At 49.2% G+C, this 15,023-nt stretch overlaps 1 protein-coding gene across 2 annotated transcripts in view; it reads right to left on the bottom strand.

The window, feature by feature from the left end:
* The window catches only part of AJAP1 (adherens junctions associated protein 1), a 203,852-nt gene extending 189,594 nt beyond the window's left edge, over positions 1-14,258 (bottom strand). For both annotated transcript variants that reach the window (XM_038746903.1, XM_038746904.1), the window contains exon 1: positions 14,177-14,258. In XM_038746903.1, the coding sequence (XP_038602831.1) occupies positions 14,177-14,205 (29 nt within the window). In that variant the 5' untranslated portion in view covers positions 14,206-14,258. The remainder of the gene's footprint in view (positions 1-14,176) is intronic.
* Between the last annotated feature and the right edge of the window lie 765 nt (positions 14,259-15,023).

The raw sequence follows: 15,023 nt of genomic DNA, 5'->3' as shown, positions 1-15,023 counted from the left end.
TACTCTAGTTCTAAGCATTTTTTTTTCTTTCCTCCTCATTAGAGTGAAAACTTCTTATGGGCAAGGATTGTTTTAGGCCTCTATTCTGTTCCAAAGAGCCTAGTATAGCATAATGTACTAAGCTGGTACAAATTACTACTACTAACTACTACTTTAGACTATAAACTCATATTGGGCAGGGAATGTGTCTGCTGATTCTGTTGTATTTTACTCACCAAAGCACTTAGTAAAGTACTTAATCAATACCATTGATCTATTGATTACTCCTACTGGGACTGCTTCCTATGTTATAAACTTGTATCTACCCCAGTGCCTGGTATGGAGTGAATGCTTAATACTTACCATCATTATTATCTTCTACAAGTCAGAAATCCTCTGAAGGACAGTAAATGTTGGGTATTAAATGAGGAATTCAGGGCCCTTTTTATGGTATTTGTTAAGTACTTAATATGTGCCAGGCACTGTACTAAGCCCTGGGGTAGACACAAGTTTATCAGGTCGGGTACGGTCCCTGTCCCACATGGAGTTCATGGTCTTAATCCCCATTTTACAGATGAGGTAACTGAGGCACAAAGAAGTTAAGTGACTTGCCCGAAACTCACAAAGCAGACAAGTGGTGTAGCTGGGATTAGAACCCTGGTCGTTCTGATTCCCAGGCCCATGCTCCGTTCACTAGGCAACACCGCTTCTCTGAGTCTTTGGCAAGTTGGATTTCTTCCTCTTAAATAGCCCTTTCTTCTGCTGGAGATCCTGTCCCTTTTTAACATAAAAGTTAATCCAGCACTTAGCAAAGTGAATGGCACATAGTAAGTGCTTAACAAATACCATAAAAAAAATCAACCCTATGAAATTCAAGACCCCTGTCAAACTACCTTCAGGAATAAGAGAATTGTGATATTTATTAGGTGTTAACTCTAGCCAAACACTGTGGAAGATATAAGGTATTTAGACTGGGCACAGTCTAAGAGGGAGGGAGAAATGGTAACGCATTTTTACTTCACAGAGGAGGAAAATGAGGCCCAAGATTGGTTATGATTTTTCCCAAGGTCATCCTGCAGTCCAGTGGCAGAGCCGGGACTAGTTCTTCTGACTCCCAAATGTACGCTCTTCTGCTAGTCTTCTGCTAGGGGAATCAGCATGGCTCAGTGGAAAGAGCCCGGGCTTTGGAGTCAGAGGTCATGGCCGGCTCTGCCAATTGTCAGCTGTGTGACTTTGGGCAAGTCACTTAACTTCTCTGGGCCTCAGTTACCTCATCTGTAAAATGGGGATTAAAACTAAGTCCCCCTGTGGGACAACCTGATCACCTTGTAACCTCCCCAGCGCTTAGAACAGTGCTGTGCACATAGTAAGCGCTTAACAAATGCCATCATTATTATTATTATTATTAGTCATGCCGCTGAATGATTCCTGCCTCTTTCCCTTAGTTCTAGATATTCCTCAGTCTCTCTCAATCAATCAATAAATAAATCAATCAATCGTATTTATTGAGCACTTACTGTGTGCAGAGCACTGTACTAAGTGCTTGGGAAGTGCAAGTTGGCAACATATAGAGACAGTTCCTACCCAACAGTGGGCTCACAGTCTAGAAGGGGGAGACAGGGAACAAAACCAAACATATTAACAAAATAAAATAAATAGAATAGATATGTACAAGTAAAATCAATCAATCAATCAATCAATCGTATTTATTGAGAACTTACTGTGTGCAGAGCACTGTACTAAGTGCTTGGGAAGTACAAGCTGGCAACATATAGAGACAGTCCCTACCCAACAGTGGGCTCACAGTCTAGAAGGGGGAGACAGAGAACAAAACCAAACATACTAACAAAATAAAATAAATAGAATATATAGGTACAAGTAAAATAAATAAATAAATAGAGTAATAAATACGTACAAACATATATACATATATACAGGTGCTGTGGGGAAGGGAAGGAGGTAAGATGCGGGGGATGGAGAGGGGGACGAGGGGGAGAGGAAGGAAGGGGCTCAGTCTGGGAAGGCCTCCTGGAGGAGCAGAGCTCTCAGTAGGGCCTTGAAGGGAGGAAGAGAGCTAGCTAGGTGGATGGGCAAAGGGAGGGCATTCCAGGCCCGGGGGAGGACGTGGGCAGGGGGTCAATGGTGGGACAGGAAGGCTGAGTAGGTGTGAATGAGGTTGTCGTTAATGTAACTTGGTGATAAATAGAGTAATAAGTATGTTCAAACATATATACATATATACAAGTGCTGTGGGGAAGGGAAGGAGGTAAGACAGGGGATGGAGAGGGGGACGAGGGGGAGAGGAAGGAAGGGGCTCAGTCTGGGAAGGCCTCCTGGAGGAGGTGAGCTCTCAGTAGGGCCTTGAAGGGAGGAAGAGAGCTAGCTTCGCGGATGGACAGAGGGAGGGCATTCCAGGCCCGGGGAATGACGTGGGCCGGGGGTCGATGGCGGGACAGGCGAGAATGAGGCACTGTGAGGAGATTAGCGGCAGAGGAGCGGAGGGTGCGGGCTGGGCTGTAGAAGGAGAGAAGGGAGGTGAGGTAGGAGGGGGCGAGGTGATGGAGAGCCTTGAAGCCGAGGGTGAGACTATCCCTGTCTCATCCCTGTCCCCAGTATAAATCCAAATTTGTTCCAGCCCCAACATAGGATGGCAGTGGATAAGGCATGGCTGTAGTGTAGTATCTGGTCTCTAGGGCTTTTTATCTCTGGGGTCTCTGTGTCTCCGATGAACACAGCGAACATACGCTAATCTTTCCTTCTCCGAAGTGAGAGATGCAGTAAGCAGAAAAGGCCTCATTTATTTTTCTGCCTATTCCAAACATGCGAGGTCTTGATGGAGATCATCACCTTTGGGTTGGGGGTGGTCCCTTCTAAGGAGGCGTGGAAGAGCAGTGTTTTATTGGAGTCTTCATGCATGGACTGCAGGGCCACAGAAATGCTTTGGAAAGTTGGGAGAGGGAGGGTGGGTCCTGTTGGTGTCAGCTCTGGTTGGTGGAGGAATCTGAGAGAATCTCAAATCAATGTTGAAGGATAGGGGTGGGTGCAGGCAGTTAAGTGCAGGCAGGGAAGATTGAGTTTCCAGCTCTCCCCCACCCAAATTTAATCAGCATTTTTCAGCGGCACCTCACTGGAGTGGAGATCCATCACAGCTGATGGTGTTGGTTCAATCCATCACACTCGCCAAGACAGGGGGCCGGAAAAAAACAGCCTAAGACCTGACTCCTGAAACACATAAAGACCCCCCAGGAATTAGACTTGCTGTCTGGGCAGATAAATGTCTTCTCTCTGCTCCATGTCCCTTGAAATGGAGTGATCCTCTTTTATTTACTCTGGAGAATTTGTGTGCTCCTGAAACCCCAAGGGACACATAGCTTGAGTTTGGTCCTTATAAATTCCTTAGAGAGGCACTAAGAGCCTGGAACTGGGAATCAGGAGAGCCAGGTTCTAGTCCCAGCTCTTCCACCAACCTGCTTTGTAACCTTGAACAGTTCACCCTCTCTGGGCCTCCATTTCCTCATCTGTAAAATGGGAACACTGATATCTGCCTCTCCCTGCTGGTGCGAGGATAAAATGGATAACTGACATGAAAGCGCTTTGGGAAAATGAAGTGCTATATGTATATATATTCAGGGTATTCTTATTTTCCAGCCTTTACTCACTGTCTGGAGGCGGGTTAACTCTTTCAGACCTCCAGAGAAGTGGTTAAGCAGCCTGGAATCCAGTAGTTTTCTCATCACACGACAAGACCATCTGCTGTAAGATTTTAAGTTTAATTCCAAGAAGTCTGTTCTAAGCAGAAATCTCCACCTGTCACACCAACCTACCTCCTAAAGAGTTCATTCACTGGTCTAGGAAACCAAATCACAGACTTTACTTTGAACCATCTTTCTTATTGCTGCTAGCTTTTGAAAAATATTTCTCCGTTTGGCAAAAACTCTCTTGGGGTGCTTGTCACTTGAACTTTGAGAAGCAAAATGGACTAGTGGAAAGAGTACTGGGAGTCCTGGGAGTCAGGAAGTCCTGGTTTCTAATCCCAGCTCTTCCACTTTACTGTGTGACCTTGGGCAAGTCACTTAACTTCTCTGTGCCTCAGTTCCCTCATCTGTAAAATGGGGATTAAGACTGTGAGCCCCATTTGAGACATGGATTATAACCAACTTAAGTTATATCTACCCCAGATCTTAGTATAGTACCTGACACATAGTAAGCACTTAACAAATACTAATTTTAAAAAACCCTCTCTGAGCCTCCTTTTCCAAGCTGTGAAATGGGGATAAGCTACCTGCTTTTCTCAACTCTTGGATGGGGGTTTTTGGTAGGGCAGGAACAGGACTTAATCTGATTCTCTTGGCTAAGTAAAGAGAGCACAGTTCTGGGATTCAGAAGGATCTGGGATCTAATCCCGGCTCTACCACTTGTCTGCTGTGTGACCCTGGGCATGTCACTTCTCTTCTGTGCCTCAGTTACCTCATCTACAAAGTCAAGAATAAGACTATGAACCTATGTGGGACAGGGACTGTGTCCAACTCAATTATCTCATATCTATTCCAGCACTTAGAACAGTGCCTGGCAAATAGTAAGCACTTAAAAAATACCATATTATTATTCTCTTGCAGCTATCTACCACAGAGCTTGGCACATAGTAAGTGCTAAATCAGAGAAGCAGTGTGGCTCAGTGGAAAGAGCATGGGCTTTGGAGTCAGAGGCCATGGGTTCAAATCCCAGCTCTGCCAATTGTCAGCTGAGTGACTTTGGGCAAATCATTTAAGTTCTCTGTGCCTCAGTTACCTCATCTGGAAAATGGGGATTAAGACTGTGAGCCCCCTGTGGGACAACCTGATCACCTTGCAACCTCCCCACCACTTAGAACAGTATTTTGCACAGAGTAAGCACTTAATAAATGACATCATTATATTATTTTTATTAAATCAATCTCATAACTGTAAGACCACTCACAGCCCTTCTGATGTCAAAGTGCCTTTTTCCATCCTGATTCAAGTCTCCTAAACTCTCCTCTGCCCCTTGAAGCTTGCACTTCCCCACAGGTGATTTTTCTGCTTGGGTGTATTTGGGCTGATATCTACCCCTTGAAAGACGGATTATTTTGCCTGGAATCCCAGCTCGATCTCCCCTGCTGGGTCCATATATGCATATCAGTGGCATGGGGGAAGATGAAGCCTCTCTCGAGCCAGACTTCAAATACAAAAATCTAGATCAAGGATATATTTGGCTTGCTGAGCTAATCTTTTCATCAATTGGGTCTCTACTGACTTGTTACCCTTTGAAGAAAATTTAGCAATTACTTCTTTTAAACAGAGGCTTGTTATGTAACACACATACAGACACACACACACATACACAAGCACACAGCTAGAATGGCAATCTGCCAATCGCATTTATTGTACAAAGCACTGTATTAAACGCTTAGGAGAGTACAATATAACAGACCCATTACCTGACCTATGAGCTTACAATCTAGAGTGGGAGGTCAACAATAATATAAATTACAGATATGCACAGAAATGCCATGGTGCTGAAGGGATGGCGAATAATGGGAGAAAATCAGGGTGACCCAGAGGGGAGTGAGAGAAAGGAAAATGAGGGCTTAGTCAGGGAAGGCCTCTTGGAGAAGAGTGCCTTCAGTAAGGCTTTGAAGGTGGGGAGGGTAATGGTCTGTTGGGTATTAAGAGGGAGGGTGCTCCCGGCCAGAGGCAGGATGTGAGCAAGAGATCAGCAGTGAGATAGACAAGATTAAGGTACAATTAGTAGGTTGGCCTTAGAGGAGTGAAGTGTGGGGGCTGGGTTGTAGTAGGAGAGCAGTGAGGTGAGGTAGGAGGGGGCAAGGAGTTTCTGTTTGATGTGAAAGTGGATGAACAACCACTAGAGGTTCTTGAGGAGTAGGGAAACATGGACTGAATTTTTTTTTAGAAGGAAGACCCGGACAGCAGACTAACGTATGGTCTGGAGTCGGGAGAGGAAGGAGGCAGGGAGGTCGGCAATGAGGCTGATACAATAGTGAAGGCGGGACAGGATAAGTGATTGAATTAACCTGGCAGTTTGGAAGGAAAGGAAAAGGAGGATTTTAGCAATGTCATTTAGATTGAACTGACGGGATTTAGTGATAGATTGAATTATGTGGGTTGAATGATAGAAATGAGTCAAGGATTCATTCATTCATTCATTCAATCGTATTTATTGAGCACTTACTGTGTGCAGAGCATTCATTCATTCATTCATTCAATCATAGTTATTGAGTGCTTACTGTGTGCAGAGCACTGTACTAAGCACTTGGAAAGTGCAATATGGCAAAAAAGAGAGACAATTCCTGCTCACAACGGGCTCACAGTCTAGTTGGGTGTTGGGGGAGGAGACAGACATCAAAACAAGTAAACAGGCATCAATATAAATAAATAGAATTGTAGATATAACACCAAGTTTTCAGATTTGAGAGACAGGAAGGATGGTGGTGCTGTATACAGTGATGGAAAAGTCAGAGTGAGGACAGGGTTTGGGTGGGAAGATAAGAAGTTCTGTTTTGGACATGTTAAGTTTGAGGCGGTGGCAGGACATCCAAGTAGAGATGACCTGAAAGCAGGAGCAAATGCAGGACTGTGGAGTGGGTGAGCATTCAGGGTTGGAGGAGTAGATTTGGGAATCATCTACAAAGAGGTGGTAGTTAAAGCTTTGTGAGTGAATGAGTTCTCCAAGGGTGTGGGTGTAGATGGAGAAGAGAAAGGTACCCAAAACTGAACCCTGAGGGACACCCACAGTTGCAGGATGGGAGGCAAAGGAGGACCCCACGAATGAGACTGAGAGTGAGCTGCCAGAGAAACAGGATGAGAACCAGGAAAGGATGATGTCAGTGAAGTTAAGATTGGACTAATTGGACTAATGTTTTTAGGAGAAGGAGGTGGTCGATAGCATCAAAGGCAGATGAGAGATCGAGGAGGATTAAGATGGAGGAGAAGCCATTGGATTTCACAAGATGATCATTTGTAACCATAGAGAGGGTAGTTTCTGTGGCGTGAAGGGGACAGAAGCCAGATTGGAGGGGGTCAAGGAGAGAATTGGAGAAGAACTTGAGAAAGCAGGTATAGACGATTACTCTAGGAGTTCAGAGAGGATGGTAGGAGGGAGATAGCTGGAGGGAGATTGGGGTCAAGGGAGGGTTTTCTTGAGAATAGGGGAAACATGAGAATGTTTGAAAGCAGTGGGGACAAGTCACTGGCAATCAAACAGTTGAAGATCGAGGTCAGGGAGGGTAGAAGGGAGAAGTCAAGTGCTTTGATAAGGTGTTAAGGGATGGAGTCTGATACAGGTGGAGGGGTTGGATCTCGAGAGATGGCAATGACAGAATTTGGAGATGAACAGAGTCAACACGTGGACATTTCACACTCTGCTTCCCCACCAGGCCAGCACACAGCACCATTCAGGTTGACATGGATGAGGGTGATTCCTGGACTCAGTTCACTAACCTGTGAACACACACTTGAGCTCACCATGGGCCAAACAAATTGCTCACCTAGTCAGTGAGTTTGAAGAGGTTGAAGGGACAAGGATGGTATACAGTCTTCTCTCAATCCATCTGACTACCCAGTCGAAAAACACTGAGAAAGTATACCATGAATCAATCAATAGAATCTATTGAGTGCCTACTCTGTAAAGAGCACTGTACTGAACACTTGGGAGAGTACAATAGAGATAGTAGATATGGAGACTGCCCTCAAGGAACTTACTACCTAATAGGGGAGACAGATATCAAAATTACAAAAGTACAGTGCTCTGCACACACTAAGCGCTCAATAAATACGATTGAATGAAAATTAATTGCAGGTAGGGGGAAACAGCAATGGTGTTAAAAGATAGGTACACAAGTGCTCATGTGTGGTGAGAGAGCATGCAGGGGGTTGAGTAACCAAGAGCTTAGGTTACAAGGAAGTGCTGAAGTGGCTATAAGGGAGAAATAGTGTGGAGAAAGGAGAAATTAATTAAGGAAGGCCTCATGCATATGTTCTACTCTATTTGTATATTCATTCAATCGTATTTATTGAGCACTTACTGTGTGCAGAGCACTCCCAGTGCTTAGTACTGTAGTGCCTGGCACATAGTAAGTACTTTATAAATACCATTATTATTATTATCATTTATACAGGAAGGAAGAGAGAAGGAGGGTGGGGGAGTGGGAAGGGATAGGAACAGAGAGAGATAAAATCCAATCGTCTTTGTGCAGAAATGCTCTGGGCATGTTACTACCCTCCTCAAAAATCTCCAGTGGCTACCAGTCAACCTACGCATCAGGCAAAAACTCCTCACCCTCGGCTTCAAGGCTCTCCATCACCTTGCCCTCTCCTACCTCACCTCCCTTCTCTCCTTCTACAGCCCAGCCCGCACCTTCCACTCCTCTGCCTCTAATCTCCTCACTGTGCCTCGTTCTCACCTGTCCCGCCATCGACCCCTGGCCCACATCCTCCCCCTGGACTGGAATGCCCTCCCTCTGCACATCCGCCAAGCTAGCTCTCTTCCTCCCTTTAAAGCCCTACTGAGAGCTCACCTCCTCCAGGAGGCCTTCCCAGACTGAGCCCCCTCCTTCCTCTCCCCCCCTCCCCCTCCCCATCCCCTGTATATATGTATCCCATCCCACAGCACCTGTGTATATGTATATATGCTTGTACATGTTTATTACTCTAATTATTTATTTATTTTACTTGTACATATTTATTCTATTTATTTTATTTGGTTTATTTGTTTTGTTTTGTTGTCTTTCTCCCCCTTCTAGACTGTGAGCCCGCTGTTGGGCAGGGACTGTCTCTATATGTTGCAAACTTGTACTTCCCAAGTGCTTAGTACAGTGCTCTGCACACAGTAAGTGCTCAATAAATATGATTGAATGAATGACTAAGCCCTCATTTCCTCTTCTCCCACTTCGTTCTGTGGTGCCCTTGCACTTGGATTTTCACTCTTTATTTACCCACCCTCAGCCCCACAGCATTTATGTTGTATATTTGTTTATGTATATTAATGTCTGTCTCCCCTTTAGACTGTAAAGTCCTTGAGGGTAGGGACTGCATCTACTAACTCTATATTATGCTCCCCAAGTGCTTAGTACAGTGCTCTGTACACAGTAAGCGCTTAATAAATATGATATTTTGAGACAGAGGGAGAGAGAGATGCAAGCTTTTCTCTCTTTCTTAAGCCCTAGAGAGTTACTCTAAAAAGCTTTGAGCTTTTGCAGCTTGTGATCTCTAGAATTCTAAAGCTCCATGCCTAGTCCCCATCCATCACATTGTGCACATGATTCCAGGCCAGACGATAAAATATGTTCAGTATTAATGTTACTGTTATTCATCCCAGGAGAAAGAGAAGGGGAGGGAGAGAGAGAGGAAAGAGATTGGGCCGATAGTGTTATAAGCATTGAACTACTGCATAAAAGTGGGATTTATTCAAGTATTATTGCACCTGATAAGTATCATAGCCGGTGACACTAGATGAATTCCAGTAGCAATCAATTCAACCAGCAGCCGCAGCAGCAGCAGCAGCAAGCTAGGAATCAGAGGGTGGCTGGATTTACGAGAAGTAAAATTTTGGTTGATGAAAGACTTTCTCCCAACCCTTCAGTGCCAAGCTGTACCGTACCAGCTGCTGTCTGAATTTACAGATGAACAGAACAGTGACAGATTCCTCTCTACTCCACCTCATTTTCATCTGTACATAGTGGTCTCCACACATATACTCGAACAAGATTGGTTGGTATGACTAACATTGCTCTGCAATATGTATATATATAAACCTCAGTTCCATATATATATATGTTATATATATATATATATATATAATATGTTATTTTCAGGTGGGAAACAGAGCTTATTCATAGGTGCTAAGATGAGAACAGTGATTATTTTTAACTGTCCCTACAAAAGCATCTTATGAATCTGCCTTGGATGCCAAGGAGATCGTGGACCATTTACTGAATAAAGTCACTACTCAAAATGAGCATACGAACTGAACACCGTTCCAGACAAACAAAACTTGCCAAAATCCCAAAGCAAAGAGATACCTTGGTGGAAAGCAAAGGAAAGTTTTTTCCCTCAACTAAAGAGGAAAGAGCCCTTAGAACGGAGCTCGGAATTGTCAGTCTTCCCTCCTTCTTCTCCACCTTCTGCTCCTTCTTCTCTCCTTCCCTCTTCTTATCTTTATCCTCCTCCCCTTCTTCTCCTAATGCTTTTGCTAAATCTGGCGTCTCCATTTGCAGTCTTTCTCTCATCTTTCTCTCTCTCTCTCTTTTCTCTTTCTCTCATTTTTCTCTCTCTCTCTCAAGCTCACTCAGATAAAGGCCAAATTCAAACCCACCTAATCAAAACCAGAAAAGACTAACTGCACCCTCCCTCTTGAGCTCCTAACCCAGTCATTCTCGCTCATCAACTTGCCACATCTCCATCTGGGGCTCCTTTGAACACCTCAGGACCACGAACCCTACTAATTACCCTGGTCTTGGAAGCCTGATTTTAGGCTACTTATCAGTAACAACATTGGCAGTCACAGGCTAAGCAGCTTGCTGGGATGCTGTTTAAACTGCGAAGGCGGCTAGCTCTGGGACGTTTGAGGAAGAGCGTGTAAGGGCTACAATCCCATCACATACAGGCAATTTCAATGGGAAAACGACTATCATTCATGTGGATTCAGTACATCAACCTTCATTACTTCAATGAACGAAAACCATCCTCAGACCAACAACAGATAAACATCGACTTTAATGTCAAGTGAAAAGGTAGGTTATGGCCCAAATCTCCCAGCTGCTCTTATAGCACGCATCTAAGACTATTTCCCAAAGAGAAATTTCCCAGGCAGATTTCACCACTAAAAAAGATACTCGACTTTGGATTTTCTCTCTGTTAAGGACAGGAAAGAAACCAGTCCCCCAGTAATAATATTATAATGATGATCATGGTATTTGTTAAGCGCTTACTATGTGTGAAGCACTGTTCTAAGTGCCGGGGGGTGTACAAGGTGATCAGGTTGTCCCACGTGGGCTCACAGTCTCAATCCCCATTTAACAGATGAGGTAACTGAGGCCCAGAGAAGTTACGTGACTTGCCCAAAGTCACACAGCTGACAAGTGGCAGAGCTGGGATTAGAACCCATGACTTCTGACTCCCAAGCCCGCACTCTTTCCACTGAGCCACGCTGTTTCTCCTGTAGGGTGCAGGAATAGTGGCTCTTAGTCAAACCTCAGTTCCAAGAGCCTACCGGGAGCAGTACAAAGCTCTGAATATCTCCGGAGGGAAACGCCGTGCCAGGGTCAGGGCCTGCACCCCAGTAGCTAGAGGACAGCTCGCCTTCCCACTGTCAGGTTCACGGAGAGCCGGACCGTACGAAGACGAAGGGAAGAGAGCACCTTGAAACCGAATCTGGGTACCGATGCCAAGCGGGAAGCAGAGAGGTCAGCCTCTCTGGGGCTCAAATAGCCCTCACCCCTCCCCAAGACCTCACCCACCGTGCCCGCATCGTCGCCCCCGCTTTGCCCGGGGGCACCGCAGGAGCAGAAGCAGGGCCAGCAATAGCCAACCTAACAGAGCTCTCCGTTTGACCCTCTCCATCTCTCCGCGCGGCCCAGGGAAGGCCGGGGCCGGGGAGAGGGCAGCGGGGAGCCTCTTCCAGGAGGCGGCCGAGGCCGTTTCGTGTGGGTTTTTTTCCGACACCTCCTTGTATCGCTGGCGAGTTGTGCCCCCTTCTGCCCGAAAGGGGCAGCTCGGTAAGGGCAGTGCCGCTTCCAAGCGGGGGAGGGGGCGGGACGATTGGGGGGCAAAGCTGACTCTGGTGTCTGCTGGACCCCGATCCGGGGGAGGAGAGGTAGGGGCCAGAGGGGATGCAACTGTTACCTGCCCGGCTCGTCTCCCCATAATTAAAACACTCATCCTCGCAGACACAAACACAGCAGACGCACACAAGCTCCTTCTGTCTCTGTCTCTGTCTCTGTCTGTCTGTCTCTTGCTGCCCAGAGCAGCGGCGCACTGCATCCCAGCCGATGGAGCTGGGAAAGGCACATCCCCACACCCCGGCTTCTTCTTCTTCCCCCGCCTGCTAGGGCATCCCGGGCTTCCCGGACCCACGGGGTTGGTTCCCACCCGCCTCTCCGGGGGGTCCTCGATGGGCACCTGCCCCGCCGTCGAGGACCTGCTGTGTGACCTTGGGCACGTCACTTCACTTCTCTGGGCCTCAGTTCCCTCATCTGGACCTAGAGGAACCACCGGGGCCCTCGAGGCTTCTGGCAAACTTCGCAAAGGAAACGGGCTTCGTCCGAACTAACCTTCCAAATCAGCTGATCGGCTCGTTCAAATCAGCCACGTCCAGTATTGCTCCAAAACACACATTTGTTTTGTTGTGTGTCTCCCCCTTTTAGACTGTGAGCCCACTGTTGGGTAGGGACCGCCTCTATATGTTGCCGACTTGTACTTCCCAAGCGCTTAGAATAGTGCTCTGCACACAGTAAGCGCTCAATAAATACGATTGAATGAATACACACACACACACGCAAACACACGCACACATCTCCCCCCGTGACCCCACGCGCCGTTTTGAAAGCGCAAAGGTTTCACCAAGGAGGGAGAGGGTTCCCGGGGGAGGTGGAGAGGGCATCCAGCTGTGCCCAAACCGGTCGTTTTTTTTTAAGGGGGGTGGTAATAGCCGCCCATACAAATGTGTACCCAGGTGGGCACGATGGATGCGCGCCCTTAGCCAGGCCCAGATGGGCTCCCATCCGTCGAGAAGGGCACCCACGCGCAGTTGCGTTCGTTCCTTCAAGGGGATCACCCACATCCAGAGGTGCCCACGCCCATCTCGGCGCGCACCCTCCCGCAGAAGCGTGCACAAACAACACAGGGATGCCCGCCAAAAGATGTGCAAACGTGCATGCGAATGCCCAACGCTCACATCCAGGTGCCCTTCTCTCCCGCCGACCAGACGAGGGCACGGCTACATCCCGATGCGCACACGGCCAGACGAAGGGGCCCCAACCCACCCACACTGGAAGCCGAGCACACCTGTCTAGATGTGCTCGCCCTCCCCATGCAGAAGCCTAATCCCGTCCGGATCCTCCACCTGTCTGCTGTGTGACCTTGGGCAAGTCAGTTCACTTCTCTGGGCCTCAGTTCCCTCATCTGGGAAAAGGGGATCGAGACCGCGAGCCCCACTTGGGACAAGGACGATTTGCTCGTATCCACCCCAGCGCTTAGTACAGTGCCGGGTACAGAGTAAGCGCTTAGCAAATATCGGTATTATTATCATCATCATTATCATTATTATTGTTAAGCACGTGGGGGGCTCATCAGTCAATCAGTCAAGTGTATTGTCGTTAATAGTGCACTCGCTAAAAGAGGAGCGCGGTCTTGGGAGCCCACCACGGATGGGGTCGATAGGGAGGAAGCCGGGCTGGGCTTGGACGCCCCCGCGAACCCTCCTACTCCAACCCAGGCCCGGGATGGGAAAGAGAAGAGGGGACGGATGGGCTCTGAAGTGGTTTTTCTCAGGAACTTGGACTCCTCCTAGGGAGATGCGACTTTGCGCAGATCCGGTCCAGCGCCTGGCCCGAGCGCAGCTGGCCACGACCCCCGAGCTCCTTCCCGGAGGGAGAGGAGAGAGGCCGGCCCATGCCGACTGTCTGTCCGTCCTTCTGTCCATCCAGGAACCCAGCTCGGGGCCCTGGGGTCTGCTCTGCCCCGGACCCCAAAACGCCGGATCCACCGGAGGCCGGCGGGACTCTCTCCAGCTCTCCCCCCTCGTCCTGAGTCCGGGCTTCGGGCTCCAATTTAGGATGCCCGACCCTTCCAGGTGGGCGAGAGAAGACGGGGATTGGGCTCCCCTTTATTTCACATCATTAAAGTCCTCTCGGGGCACCTGCTGGCCACCGGCCCGCGCCCGCACATCAGTCGTATTTACTGAGCGCTTACCGCGTGCAGAGCGCTGTACTAAGCGCTTGGAAAGTACAAGTCGGCAACGGATAGAGACCATCCCTACCCAACAAGGGGCTCCACGCGCCTCCACGCAGAGACCCCCGCCCAAAGCTCGCCCAAACATAAAAAAGGGGGCACACGGAATTGCACACCTGCCCAGGACGCCCATGCCAGCAAGCGCACACAGGACCACCCGCGCGTAGCCCCCTCCCCAGACACACACACACGCAGGGGTCGAAGGGGCTCCTCACCTGATTCCCAAAAGCTGTTTAATCCACATGGTCACGTCTCGGAGAGCCGGAGCTCAGATCTTCATCTCCGCCGGTCCATCTGCGCCGGTGTCCCCCCCACCCCACCCCCCCCCAGCCCCCTCCCCACCCTCGGCGCCCCTAAATCTCTCCGGAGATGCGGGCTCCGTGCGCTCCGGGGGGCGCGCTCCCTGGTTGGCAAGTTGGGGGGGCTCCCTGGAGGAGGAGGGGAGGGGGGGGGAGGGTCCGGGGCGAGGGAGCGGTCAGAAGGCAGAAAGATGTTATTCCATGTCAGACGGGCGCCTCTCTCAGCTGTTGGGAAGCCAGGGCCGGGCAGAAGCGCCTTTCCACGAAGACATACCTGCAGAGGTTAGTTTGCGTCGGGATGGGAACGGCTTTTTTCTTTAAGGAAGAGAGGGGAGGGGGAGAAAAACAAGGCGGTGGGCTTTTTGTGGTTGTTGTTTTGTTTGCTTCCTCGGAGGAGGAGGAGGAGGAGGAGGGCGGTCCGGCGTGGGGAGCCCCCACCCCCAGATCCGTCAGCCGCCCAGAGGCGGGGGATGCGTCCGGAGCTTCGCCCCGGGGGTCGGAGGGGAGGGTTGCCCCCCTCGCAGGGGGTCCGGGGACCTGGCCGGGGGGCGTCCCGGGGGGAGGGGGCGGCGGAGAGGGGTCGGAGCCGCGGGGCGGGGGCAGGGCTGCCGGGGGTGGGTGGTCTGGCCCTCCTTGCCCGCCCCCCGCGCGGTGGGCGCCGGCTGGGTCCGGGGCTGCGGGGGGGGGGGGGGTCCGGCCGGCCGGGGGGCGCGGGGGGGGAGGGGCGGCCGGGAGAGGACCTCCAAGTTTTCTCGCCCCCCGA

Source organism: Tachyglossus aculeatus, chromosome 5 (assembly GCF_015852505.1).
Source record: "Tachyglossus aculeatus isolate mTacAcu1 chromosome 5, mTacAcu1.pri, whole genome shotgun sequence".
NCBI classification, from domain to species: domain Eukaryota; kingdom Metazoa; phylum Chordata; class Mammalia; order Monotremata; family Tachyglossidae; genus Tachyglossus; species Tachyglossus aculeatus.
Note: the sequence above shows the minus strand (reverse complement) of the source record. Positions and strands in the feature narration are given on the sequence as shown.